At 45.1% G+C, this 13,897-nt stretch overlaps 1 protein-coding gene across 9 annotated transcripts in view; it reads left to right on the forward strand.

The window, feature by feature from the left end:
• Positions 1–8,994, forward strand: part of FRY (FRY microtubule binding protein) — a 396,935-nt gene extending 387,941 nt beyond the window's left edge. For 7 of the 9 annotated variants that reach the window (XM_077158984.1, XM_077158986.1, XM_077158985.1 and 4 more), the window contains 4 exons: positions 2,713–2,730; positions 4,457–4,567; positions 7,963–8,165; positions 8,721–8,994. In XM_077158984.1, coding sequence (XP_077015099.1) covers positions 2,713–2,730; positions 4,457–4,567; positions 7,963–8,165; positions 8,721–8,979 — 591 coding nt within the window. In that variant the 3' untranslated portion in view covers positions 8,980–8,994. The remainder of the gene's footprint in view (positions 1–2,712; positions 2,731–4,456; positions 4,568–7,962; positions 8,166–8,720) is intronic. The other 2 variants (XM_077158979.1, XM_077158982.1) reach the window with 1 other exon arrangement.
• Positions 8,995–13,897: the final 4,903 nt, after the last annotated feature.

A 13,897-nucleotide genomic window follows, 5' to 3' on the forward strand; every position in this document is an offset into this window, starting at 1 on the left:
AGAAGTTTCCACTTCACGAGAGATGCTTGAACGCTTACCCTTTTTTTGCAATAATTGCCATTTAGCCCTCCTGCATTTCAACTTATTATATTTAAATCATCATTTCGACTGTTAAGGTCTTTTTAGATGTCGATCCTCTCAGTAAGTATTTGCTGTCCTGCATAACCCATGAACGGGAAGCCTGTTGTGTGAGTTAATAAAAAACTTTGAATAAGGTGAGCTTTTTCCCTAGTTTAATGGGAATACATTAAACATCAGCCTTTGGGGATAGTCAATCTGTCTTTCTTCTATTAGGAATCGTCTTTCCTAAATTTACTAAGGAAATGTCTACTGAAGGACTCTGTTCACACCTGCATAGGAGATTAAATGCATAAACGTTTATGGACCAGAGAAGCCACATCTTTAGAGATGATTATTTCAATTTTATCCCATTTAGTTTAAACCAGTGACATTAAGAGATTAAATATGAGGAGAATAATAGCTAGTACTGTGGTTCATCTTCTCTCATGCTGGAAATTTCTTAGGTATTAACTGACTAGTTATGTTATAAGCACAGGACCCGTAGGAGAGCAGAAAACCAAGAAATAAGAAATGCTTGTGTGCCCCGGCATCTGCAAGAATTAGGCTGTTCTGTCGCCCAGGGTCAGCATCTGGGCTTCTTGGTCATTTTTCTCACTCTGTGAACACATCCCTCTAAATCCGATTTCTAAATCCAGCCATACCAGGAGTGCAGAACAGGCCTGAGGAAAATGCTTGCATCCAGATACAGCAACGACTTTCCTACCACATTCTTCAAAAGAACCTTAAGTCACCAAAATGTATCAGGGTTTATGATGACTTCTAAAAAGGTGATTTTTAAAAACTGGATACAAGAAACTTTTAGCACAGGAAAAAAGTTTCAACAGTTTCCCTAAAGTAGCTCCCTAGAAAGACATTTTTCACTCTCTCTTTAAAGCTCTCAAGGCAAACCAGGTCTTCACCTGTGGACCAGGAAAGCGTTCTGAGATAAGAAACGTCAAGGCAGCTGGGGCTCACGGACCTGAAAAGGAGAGTTTAGACCCTCAGAAGCAATGCTCGTCCCAGCCGCCGACTCCCCGGACACCCCTGAGTGGTGTCCTAAGGGCTGAGAAGGAGGAACCAGTAGACAAGGAAATCCCTTAGCACTGAACTGGAGTTGAAAGTTTCATTTATCTCGATCAAACAGAGATTTTACTTGAACTTATTTGATGAGCTTCTTGGATTACAATCTGCTTTTGAAATGGTAAAGGATAGCAGCTTTCTTCACATCAGACCATGTAATTTACTCAGCCTTTGCTTCATTCCACACTTCTGAAAAGTAACTTCCGTGGTAGAAGCAGTTCTGTGCTAAAATGGGTGCTAAATATTTTGACCACATTTGAAGTTTTCCTCGAATTCTTCCCAGTGGAGATTCTGTGGACATAGACGTAGGGCTGTGGCCTCAGCTCCTCTCTGGTGTGACATCAGGTTTCAGTGTAGATGGTTTGGTTATGAAACCTCTGGACATGGGTAGATCAAAGATGTCTTGAAAATAGAAAATACTTCGGGCTGTGTCATCTGTGTCCAGGTTTCAATGTAATAAACATAACACGATGGCCGTCGTGAGCTAGACTCAGGTGATGATAGAATCAGGTGGAGAGGAAGACCCCACGGGCTGGAGGACAGTGGCAGGGTGGGGGTTAATCCTTTGATTACTTTTGTAGATATCAATAAATAATAATTTAATCATTTGTTTGTGAATATGCACTGTACCTTATGTTAACATACAATAAGTTAAGCTGATGTTAGACATTTTTTGTAAGAGCTTTAAAATATGGGTTTTGGTTGTTAAGGATGAATTAGGTAAGTACTTAAACATTTTGAAAATCCAGAATACAGAAAAGTTGATCCATAATTAGGAAAGGGCAGATCTGTTTTTTAAATAATATTCTAAGCCAAGTTGTGGTCATTTCTTCCCACCTACTCAAACTTTCCTTAAACTGATTCTATGTTCATGATATGGAGAAACCAAAAAATGATCCTCTCATAGGTGTAATTGAACAGGGCCAGATAGAAATTTAGATTTTAGACTACCCATCAGGTCCAGCTTATTTTTAGAAGTTGTGCATTAAAAATTTAAAAAATAAAATACCTCACATATGAGAGCATGCAGACAACATTTAATTCTTTGAAATTCCAATATCTAGCAGCCCTATAAAATATTTGCACTCGTTTAGTAGATATGAAGCAGAACATGTTAAAGACTCTGCCTTAGCTAAGGTCGAGCATCATTGCATTTTGTTTGGGGCTATAGTTCTTCGAATGTCCTATAATTACTCTGTTGGTCCCCTCACAGATTTTACTGTGTTCACATATTGTCCACATTTACACACAATAAAATCCTCAAGCCGTAGAAGTTTGTGACCTCTGGTCTCCAAGACTGACAAAATCTAAACCAACTAATCAGAGAACCTGAAAGATTGAACACTGTGTTTTTCAGTGACATACCTCCCATCCAAGCTTGTTTTTAACCAGAACGCTGTGCATGCTGAATGGGTACAACATTTGCAACCATCGATGACATTTGGGCAAGCAGTGCTAGCACTGCTGATGGTTCTGCTCTTGGAAGAGGACCATGCTTTCTGTTGCATGCACTCCACTGACCCTGTACTTTCTCTCCTTTCCTTTGTTTCCTGTGCCATGCTTGCTGTGTAGCAAATGGAATCTCTTGCAGTAAGTTCAAGTTCTTTCATACTGTTTGTCCATTTAAACATGGACTCATAATAAACCTTATTTTTACTGTTACTGTTGTATCTCTTAGCATGGTTTCCCTTTTGTGTTTCCTTTTGTTTTATTTGGTAGATTAAGACATGCAGTTTACTAGGAGCATTCTGGGCTGCTTTTGTCCCAAAGTAGAAACCTAGGTTGCTATGAATTCTGATATTATCAGTGGAATATTTTGAATAATAACTACCATTATCTGGCATTTGGAAAGTCAGAGTATTCATAGCTAGGTTTCATGATAAATTGGGAAGGTACCATTATGTTGTTGGACATATTTCTTTTATCTATGTGATTCTGGCAGTTACCCATCTTAAAAGGTTTCCATAAAGAAAAGTTTGTTAAATGATCATTAAATAAAATAGTTTCCTAAAATAACCAGAGATCCAGGTTGGGTTAATTAGTGTATATAGCTACTTCTTTAAACTTAAGCTGGTTATCAGGACGGAGAGGTCAAATAAATTTAAGTAGAAACTTTTTCCCTTAAGGGTCAGGGCAAGGGTATAGTATTAACTTGCATTTTAGCAATGTTTTTACATTAATAATATTAATAGAACATCCTTCTAAAGCCTAAATGTAGATTCATGTAATTTCTCCTCTTAGACTGATTTGGGGAACAATTTTCAGTCAGATCAGAGCCTCTGGATTATGAGCTGAGTTCTTTACAGTTTCCACCCTTTAGAAAAGAGAAGGCCCTGTTTATGCATCCTTAACCCCATTTGAAAACTGAACGGTGAAGTGTTTACTTTAAGCCACATATCAAATCCCATTTCACTGATGACTGCTGAGCCATGAAATTCTGTCTAGTGAAGGCTGCTCTTTCCCTTTTGCAGAAGCCCATCCCCGAGCCAGGCTAACTCATTTCTGGAATAACTTAGGCAAATTCAGAGGACAATCCACGCAGACACAGCTCAGAGAGAGTGGGAGCTTGGGGTTGGGGTCCTCTGGGACAAAAGTCGTACAATGAAAAGCAAATATCTTCAACTCCAGAGGTATCCATGGGGCTCAAAGGCCATTTTCTCTGATTATTTTTTAATGCTCTTTCCACAGAAAATATTGTATGTTTTTATAATTTCTCCTTTTTTGTAAAAGCATTTTTGGCCCCGTTGTCATATCTCTTTAATTCCACAAATATTTGTTGAGCACTGAGTGGAAGCCCAGTCAGTGAGACTGATGCGTGCCTTCTGCGGATGCTGTGACCTGAGTTTGGGCACACTCTAGGAAAGGGTGTCCCTGGGGCCGGCCATAGCCGGTCGAGGGTGCTCTGCTGAATTTATAAATGTAACACCCAGAGCTACTTCGTGCCTTGCCTTTCAAATATACTCCTAATAAAAAGAAATTCTTTGTTTTTAAAACACTTTATAGCTTACAAAAATTAAGACGGCCACTCAACTATGATTTGCAGGCATTTAATTGGCAAATATGGAAATTTGGCACCTCGCTCAGTTCCTTTATAACTGCCATTCCTCCCTAATTAGTCATCTGCCAGAGGCTGTTTTATTCTGTATTCTACTGTGAATTTCTTCTTGGTGTTTGTCTGGATTTTGTTTCCTGTTATGTTTCCTTTATTTAAAAAAAAAATGTATTTGTTGCCACTGAGATTTCCCTTGTACCAGAAGGAGCCCAGAAGTGACGATGCCGTGATAACTGTTTGTTCCCATGTCGGTTCTCTCTTTAGCAACTGGAGCTGTGTCAGAGGTTATATAAACTCCACTTCCAGCTGCTGCTGCTTTTTCAGTCTTACTGTAAACTCATCGGCCAGGTGCACGAGGTTAGCTCCACGCCCGAGGTGAGTGTGCGCCGCCAGACCCTGCCGTTAAATCATGACTTTCCTTTTGTTCTCTAGATGATTTAGAGCTGTTCTGTGATTTCGTTCCCACGTAATTGCACTCCTAGGGGACAAGTCTTAAATGAATGCCGCAGATGTTCCTCTGGTCTCATGTTTACTCCTTTTTTGGAGGGAGGCAGCTCCAGGGCCGGCCTGTGAGGTGCCTGGGAGGAGGCGCCTTCCATCCTGGCGGGGATGCCTCGCTTGCCTCACCCTGCCCTGGCCTGGGTCTGGGACTCTACTTTGAAAACGTTCCTCACGTTATGGTTTTGCTTCTTTACCTTTAGCTCCTTGCCCTTGCCCTTACATGGTGATCAAAAAGAAACGGTGATGTGGTGCCTTGAGTCCCTTCAGTTTCCTGGCCTGCCTCACGCCAGGGCGTTGAATCGTTTTAAGTGTAGAAAAAGTAAAATAATTGAAAGATCCTGCTTCCCACGTGCGCCAACATTTCCTCGACATGAAGATGTGGCACCACTGCAGCCTAGTAGGCACCAGGGTCGCACGGAGGACCCTCATGCCCTCAGGCAACGTGGGGGGACTAGGAGAGCTGCCCCGAGGCCCTGGGCCGCGGTGGTCCTCGCAGGATCGGTGGAGTCGGAGAGCAGAGGAGTGGGCTGGAGAGGAGCAGCGTGGCCCAGGGACGGGGTGGCGAGTGCGGGAGCCCAGGGGGCAGGAGAGGAGGATGCCAGCAGCTCAGCGCTGCTCCAAGGGGCGGGCACTTCAGAAAGGGGGGTGGTGAGCCAAGGCATCGGCGGGGAGGGCGCGGGGCCAGGAGGTCGCGGGGCAGAAAGGGTGGGTGCCTCAGATTTCCTTGTGGACGGTGGAGTCAGCTAGAGAGGGGCGGGGAGACCCTTAGAAGGCCACTGTGACAGTCCCAGCTGGAGATGAGAGCTTGGCCTGGCCAGAAGCGCTGGGTAGAGAGAGGGAAGTGAGAGATTTAGGATGGAGGTGGGTGGGCGCGGTTGGTGGGTGGGTGGCAGAGGAAGAGGGAGGACTGCTGCTAGCCTGCTGGCTGGGTTAAGGTCTACTGGGGTCTTGGAGACGGTTCCGATAAGGATCTGGGGTGGGGGGCGGTCACCAGTGCATAGTGGAGCCCTCAGGCTACCCCAGTCTAGGGCGAAGGACAGGGACTTCAGTCACTTTTTAAAAAGCAAAAACATTATGCAATTCTTAAGTATATTTTCCAATGCTAATTTCAAGGGGAGCATGCACTCACAAACCAGTTTTCCTCCCAAGATTTACAGATTAGCAAGTAAATGAGGAAACAGCTGACAGTCATCTGCCACGTCATCAAGATAAAATTTACTTTAACAGCATGCTCAGGGTTGTCTTTGCTCAGGAGAAGGAGAACATGCAAATGCAGCACACATGTCACTTTGCATGTTAAAAAGCAATTCACATCTCACTTTATATTATGTGTGACATGCCGTGAATATGCACATCTTTATATGTTTTGGTACAGTGTTTAAAATTTATAGATTGAATTCCATCCTGACCAAGAGCTGGAAAAAAAGTGTAACAAGTAAGGTATTAGTAGCTGAGAGAGTTCAAATAGAGTCGAGAAGCTACTCTGAAGGTGACGCTTACACAAGCTTCAGTTAGATTTTGCTGCCTATCATAACTTGCCAAACCCCAACCAAAACCATTCCTGCCAATCCCAAAGAACATCTAAGGCAGTTTATAAGATTCTACAAAGATTCCATGCACTAGGGTAACTTTTCAGAAACCTCCAACCGCCAGATGGGTTCCTGGACCAGATAAGTCCTGAAACCTAGAAGGTCCAGCCTCTCCAGACATCAGCTAGTTCCACTCCCTACCCCATATTATTAACAGCCCCTTCCAACATGAAAAAGTTAGAATGGCCATAGTCCAAATACTCCTAAAGAGTGGGATAGAAAGACCAAAGGTGATGGTGGAGTTAAGAGAAGGTAGGGTTTAACAAATGAGTATGACGGCTGAATCATTATATTGATATTTCTTTTAGTCTCCAGTATCTTAGAGCAGCTAGAAGTAAAGACCTAAAATTGTGGAATTGTAACCCATACCAAACTCTGAACTCTGTTGTACAACTAATTGTTCTGCTGTTCTTTGAAATTTATTGCTTTTTTGTATATACGTTATTTTTCACAAAAAAAAGAAAAATAACTCGATTATGATAAAAAGAAATATTTATTCCTTCTATCCTCCTGTGTTCTGGAGCAGCTAGAAGGAAAAATCTGAGAGGATGGTATGGTAGCCCATGACAAACTCTGGAATCTGTCCTGTAACTACTTGTTGAAGAGTGCTTTGAAGACTATAGCTTTTTTCTTTCTTTGCTTTGTTTATATGTTATCTTATACAATAAAAAAAAGTTAAAAAAACCTTACAGATTGAATATAATTAAGGAGAAATTCATTTTCAAACTTAAAATCTATGTTTAAACTAAGAGACTCTGCTATCTTATGCAAAACAATTTCCTCAGTAAATTTTGAACCTGGTTCTGGAGTATACAGAATTAATAGGATTTAGGTGAAGAAAATGGTCCTCCGAAGCTTCAGTTCTGTAGCTTGTGCAATGAGTGGGCTGGCCGTGAAAAGGAAGATAAAGGCGTTTGATCATCACCTCTCCAGAGGAAGCAGGCTGCACAGCTTGCATTACAAGGGAAAAGAAAAAGGGCATTGATTTCATGTCTGACTTTTTTTTTTTAATGCTCTTGAAATCTAATTGCAAAACATTTGTCTTCGTTGTACATTTTGCAGGGGCACTAGAAAGAAAGTGACTTAAACCTCTTCTTATGACTTACTTTTAATATTTTGGACTTCTTGGTTCCAGTCATTTTGCAGGAAAACACCTCTCACCTCTGTAGCAGTAACACTCAGGTCACTTTGAGGTTTCCTGAGCCTCTGGACGGTTGTGTGTTCCCTCTTTTCCCAGAGCATAGAGTAAACCGTGGGGACAGAGGTGCAGTTAGAGCAGCGGCCCCTTCACAGCGGCGTCCCCTCCTGCCCAACTGCGCAGAGCATCTGACGCACGCTGCCCGGCCTGCTCTTTAAACTAGCCACCTGGGCTGGGCGAGCTCTGCAGTGGACAGATGAGAAAGCGGGGGTTCGGAAGCCTCTTTCTTCACCTCGGGGCCCACTGCAGCTCAATGGACATTTTAAGTGGAGTCTCCACCTTTTAGTGGGGAGAGCGACCCTGCTGCCGGCCTGTGATCGCCCCTGTGCATTTGCCCTCCTTCCGAAGCCCTACCCTGCCTTACTGACATGTATTTAACCAAACACACACATAAGACCAAATTCCTTTTCTTTGGGGATGGAAAAACCCAGTGTGCAACTAAATACAGTAAAAAAAAAAAAAAAAACAATGTTTTTTAACAGCTGCTGAATATGTCCCGGGAGCTGAGTGACTTAGAGAAAAGCCTGAAGGAGGCTACTGCAGCCATAGCCGCGGACCCACTGTGCCTGGAGGGAGCGTGGGCAGGGCCGGCCTTCGCCTCCACGGAGGCGGCCATCCAGTCCATGCTGGAGTGCCTGAAGAACAAGGAGCTGGGCAGGGCGCTGCAGCAGATCAGGCAGTGCAGGTACCCGCGCCCTGGCCGGGGGAGGCCGCCCGGCAGGTCCTGTGTCCAGGGCGAGGGGTGGGGGGACAGGGGGGTAAATCCCCCAGGAAGGAGCAGCTGGAGCTCCCATGTTTCTCCTTCTTGGGCCCTGACCACTGTTGTGCCAGAAACCCTTGGGTTTCAGAGTTCAGAGTTTTGATTTGGCTCATCCCTAAAATATTGAAACGTTTTGCAGTATGTGCCCACATAGCTTGTGACCCGTCTGCCGGTGTCCTGTGTGTAGGTTTTCCCTGCACTCTGATGCAGCGTGGGCATCATTAAAAACAGAACGCTGTCTAAGATAAATGTCTTCCGGTGACCAGATCCCAGTCTCATCTTTTTATTGAAAGCGCTAATGCTCAGTGCTCTGCAACTGGCTGTAGCTGTTTGCAGGACTCTGTGAGTTATACAAAAACCCTGAATTCTGTCCTGTAAATGGGCCAATTGCATGGCATGGGAATTGTAACTTCGCGCCACAAAGACTCCTAACCTCGGCCCCGCGGCACCCGTGAGCTTGCGATTCTCTTTTGCCTGCAGAAGCCTGTGGCCCAACGACATCTTCGGGAGCAGCTCGGAGGACGAGGTGCAGACGCTGCTCAACATCTACTTCCGCCACCAGACGCTGGGCCAGACGGGCACGTACGCGCTCGTGGGCTCCAGCCAGAGCTTGGCCGAGATCTGCACGCGGCTCATGGAGCTCAACCTGGAGATCCGGGACATGCTCCGGCGCGCGCAGAGCTGCCGCGTGCTGGCGGCCTTCCTCCCGGACCCGGGCGCCGCGGCCACCAGCCTCTGACGGCAGCGCCCCGGCCCCCGGGGCTCCGCGCTGGGGGCGCTGCCCCGCCCGGCCCGCGCCCTCCAGTGTCTCCTCCGGCTCCCGGCGGCTTGGTCAGGCTGTTGTCCCTCCGGCCACCTGCAGGACCCTCTGTGATGAGGGCGGGGCTCCGAGGTGCCGCGGTGCTGGGACGCCCCGTCGGGTCACCAGGCGGCTGCAGCGCACAGCTGAGCGGCTGCTGCCAGCGCACACCAAAGCCACGGCTGGACGGGATGGCCCTCGCCGGAAGCAGTTTTAATTGGCGCAAGTGCAATGTTTTCTTCACCAAGCGAATATTTTATATTTTAAAACTTGTACATTCTTCCCCTTTCTTTTTCCTTTTCTCTTTTTTTTTCTTTTTTTTTTTTATCCCCCGTATTTCGGTGGGCTGAGAAAGGGGCAGGCGGAATGAAGCTGGCCACGGAAAATTGTGAGATGGTCAAAAGCTGACAGCCTGTTTCTGAAAAATGAGTTGTAAATGGATTACGACTTGATGCCCACTGTAACTTGAAGACAGTTATGTATCTGAAAGGCGCTGCTAGAAAGTTCTTCCTTGAGTTACGAGGCTCCTGTGTCTGGAGCCCCTGTCCCTTTGCCAGGGCCCACTCTTAGGGCCCTACTACCAGAAATGGTCCACGCCGACTCTTTTTTAAGGATCTTGGCTGCTTTTTACTAGAAGGTTGCTTTTATGAACATATTTATACTACCGATGGGGGAGTGTTGATTTTAATTAACTTTGCCATTTTGTAGGAGAAAAAGACGTTCGTATTATAAATTCCCATCTTGGCCTGTCACGCATGCCTATTTTAAGACCCACTTGGATAGCTGAAAGTAGACTTATAAAGGTAAAATATAAGTTCTCCTTTGTTGCTTAAGAAATGTCGTATTTGATTTGTAATATATGTGTAAAAGGCCATTCTTAAGTTCGCTCCTTAAACCTGATGCTGTCAAGTGTGAGACATGTGCATGTGAGCCAGTTGCACATCAGAAACATATCCAGAGTTTATCGATATAACTTATTCACTCTGTAAATACATTTAAAGTTTTTTGTGATGTAACCTGGGTTGATGTTCTGTTCAGAACTTTCTTTAGACAAAATACATATCAAGCGTGGGTTTGGTTAATGAGGATTTCCGCCTGGGACACTTGTGTGCGGTTTTGCTCAAGGGTTGCCAGTGGTGACTGGGCTAAAGCATCATTCATTTGGGTTCTGCGAGGGGCACCCACGGGTATGCCCAGCAGTGACTGGTGAAGCCCGAGGGGCCTATGAACGCTCTGGAAGTGGGTGCAAAACAAAGGCTCTGATTTCAGCCAGTTCTCTCTGTAATCAACCAAGGGGAAAATGAGGAACGAGTGGGAGCTCTAAGTGTCCACAGCCCACCATTAGCTTGTCATCCTTAAAGTACTTTTTAAATAGGTGCTATAATGAGCAGGAAAAAGGAGTTTTAACTGGCACTACATCTGTCCATTTTCCACCCACTAAGAAGCAGTGACACTGAGACACGTAATCTCGTTTACACAGTGTCTTCCTGATCATATTTTTCTTGGACTAACAAAAATAACTGCCTTTCCTTCCATACAACAACGGGCTCTTAAGAAGCAATTTTTCTGAGAGTATCCTGTCATAGGGAGTCTGGGCCTGGATTTTTTTTTTTTTTTTTTTTTTTTTTACATTAACCTAAATACAACTTTTGGTGGTGATTAATTTCTGAATGTTGCTCTAAAGATATTCTTCTGGTGACATATTTTGTCATCTTATCTGAAAGATAGTTTGCTGTGATTTTAGAAAACAACTGAATCATGATCTATCTGAAAAACACCCCTTAGAATACAGGATCGTGTGGCTCCCGTGGTCGAAAGGAAAGGCTGGCCACGCCGGAATCTTCAGCCATGCCCGCTGAGCCGGCGAGGAACCGCCGAGACGATTTACTCCCAAAGGCTGAGGGGTTCCGTAGCACTTTGTAATCTGACCTAGTACACTGTGGCCATAGGAAGTAGTACTTTTTTCTTAATTTTATTAAAAACTGAGATTTGTTCGTGTGAAGGGTTTCTCTGGCTTGTCCTGTCTCCTCTCCCTCTAGTGGAGTTGTGAGACACTGCGTAGGAAAGAACGCTGGAGAGCCCCCTCAGCGGGCCCAGCAGTAACTGAGGTGAAGTCAGTTATTTGCTCTCCCTGGGTGATTGAAAAGGTGGAGGTTTAAGCAGTCGGACCCCCGGCTTGGTGCTGTGCCTCTCACAGATTCACGGCTCCTCACTGCGTTTCCCAGGGCGGCAGGGAAAGACACCAAAGGAGAGGTGACGTAGCTGACAGATGTCCCGTGATAGGGAGGAGAAATGCCTCCTCCTGCCTCAATGTTTTCTAAGACCAAGACACGATACGCTTTTAGTCCACTGGCATAATTCAGCTCTGTTTCCTTGGACACAATTTGACTCAAGTTAGTCTCTAACCTAACATTTTAGCAAAAGAACCATCTGGGTTATTCTCTTTCAACTTCTGCGTCCCGACTCTTCGCAAGCATGCCTTCCCGTGGAACCCACCCTGTTCCCAATGCGATGGTGCCCTCCCCGCCTTCCGGGACTGAAATTTTCCCGTCTCCCAAACGGAAGCCCTGTATGCATTTTGCATTCACTCCCACTTCCCTGCCCCATTCCCATCCCCAGCAACCTCATATCTGTCTCTGTGAGCTTGCATATTCTCCAGAATCTCCTTTGTAAGTACTGTGGGGCTTAGTGTAACATTCTAAATCTGTAACCATCTCCCTTGCTGTGATAGGGACTTAGTTTCAGTGGCCTACACAAATTATGCTTCTATACCCCTCCGTCCCCCACTGTTATGTAGTTCCTGTTACAAATTAGATGTTTATACATTGAGTCCAAAACCACTGATTTCTCATTACGTTTTATGCATTTGCCTTTTAGACCCTGTAGGAAGAATGAAATTACAAACCAAGAGTACATCCCGCTGGCATTTATGGACAGCTATGCCTTTAATCTCACTGGAGAGCCTTATTTCCACGTGCAGCTTCAATCTGTTGTCTACTGGCCTTTCCTTTCAACCTGCAGAACTCTTCTTAGCACCTCTTATAGGGCTTTCTAGGGGTCACAAGCTCACTAAGCTTTTATTTGTGAGATCAAGAACATCTTGATCTCTCCCTCAGTTTTGAAGGACAGCCCTTGCAGATATAAAATTCTTGGTTGGCAGTTTCTTCCCCTTTAGTATGTTAAACATGCCAACCCACATGATTTCCAATGGGAGAGCAGCACTTAATCTTACCAAGGCTCCCTTGTACGTGACATGCTGCTTCTCTTGCAGCTTCCAGAATTCTCTATCTTTGACATTCAACAATCTGATTATTAATATTCCATGACCCAGGTCTATTTGAGTTTATCCTGTGTGGAGTTCATTGAGCATCTTGGATAAGTATATTTATATCTTTAGTTAAATTGGGGGAGTTTTCAGCATTATTTCCTTGAATATTCTCTCTGCCCTTTCTCTCTTTCTTCTCCTTCTGGGACCCCAACAATGTATGTATCGGTGCACTTGATGGGCTCACACAGGCTCCTCAGGCTCAGTTCACACTTCTTCATTCTTTCTTCCTTTTGTTCCTTAGGGACTGGATAATTTCACTTGTCTTATTTTCCAGTTCACTGATTCCTCCTGTGCCATCTCCAATCTGCTGCTAATCCCTCTAGGGATTTTTTGATTCCTTTTACTGTGTTCTTCAGTTGTTTGGTTCCTTTTCATAGCTTCCATTTCTCTGTTGATATTCTCTTTGTGTTAAACTACAAATTTCCTGATTTCCTTTAGTTCTTTGTCCATGTTTTTGTTTAGCATGGACAAATTTTGGACCTTGTTTTAAAAAGTTTTTGTCTGGTAAATACCAGGACTGGCCCTCCTCATTGCTGGTTTCTAATGCTTTAATCTTCCCCTTGCCTGGGCCATCATACCCTGTTTCTTTGTATGTTTTATAAGCTTTTATTGACACCTGGGCATTTGATATTTGAATTTCTTATCACTGGAATTTAGACTCTGAGCCATCCGTTCCTTTAGCTTGTAGCCAACTAGTGTTATGACAGAGCTTTCCTTGAAAGTCAGGGAGATAACAAAAAAGAAAAGGAAAAAGAGAATCCTTGACCTGTTTTCTCCTTCAGGGCATGTCCATACAATGAGTTTAGAGAATAGCTCCAAGTCAAAGTGTAGGGACCTCCCGCATCCTTTCCTCGCCTGCTGCTGGTCTTAGGCGTATGCGTGTGGCCCTGGGAATTCCCCAAATGTCCCTTCTTCCCTAAGAAACAGTTTCTTCACAGTCTGGGCACAGCACTGAGTACCCTACAGCCAGCAATCCTTTGTCGCAGGCAGCCACTTGACCACTCCCTGACAGCGTTAGGTGGGCGAGCTCTGAGAGCAGGGCTTGGCCAGACATCCCCGCTGTGAGCATTTGCCCAAGGGCTACTCTGCTCCCTCTGGAGCCGGGACTAGGGACCCACTCTGGGAGCCACTCAGGTGGCTCCACACTGACCAGGGAGAGGTGGGGGAGGGGCCAGCAGGGTGCCATGGGGTGCTACTTTTCAAGTGGCCTTTTCTTGATTTGCCTCTCACCCTGTTACTGCAGTCTTAACTGTTTTCTAGAACCTTGAGGAAGGTGTTTCCACCAATTCTCGCTGGTTGTTCTGTTGCACCCCTGGCACTGGGGCACAGCCTTCAGACAAGCAGCTTCTGAAACAGGACACGGCACTGGAGGTCAGGCTTGAATCATCTTAGCTGTGCAGCAGGACACAAAGTTTATGGGTGCCGTAGTGAGTCAAGACAAAGGAGGTACAAGCAGCTACGGGTTTTATACATAGCAAGATGCGGAAACGTTCGGGTAAGGCATCATGCACCAATCATCAGGCAAGTTAG

Source organism: Tamandua tetradactyla, chromosome 4 (genome assembly GCF_023851605.1).
Source record: "Tamandua tetradactyla isolate mTamTet1 chromosome 4, mTamTet1.pri, whole genome shotgun sequence".
Taxonomy (NCBI): Eukaryota; Metazoa; Chordata; class Mammalia; order Pilosa; family Myrmecophagidae; genus Tamandua; species Tamandua tetradactyla.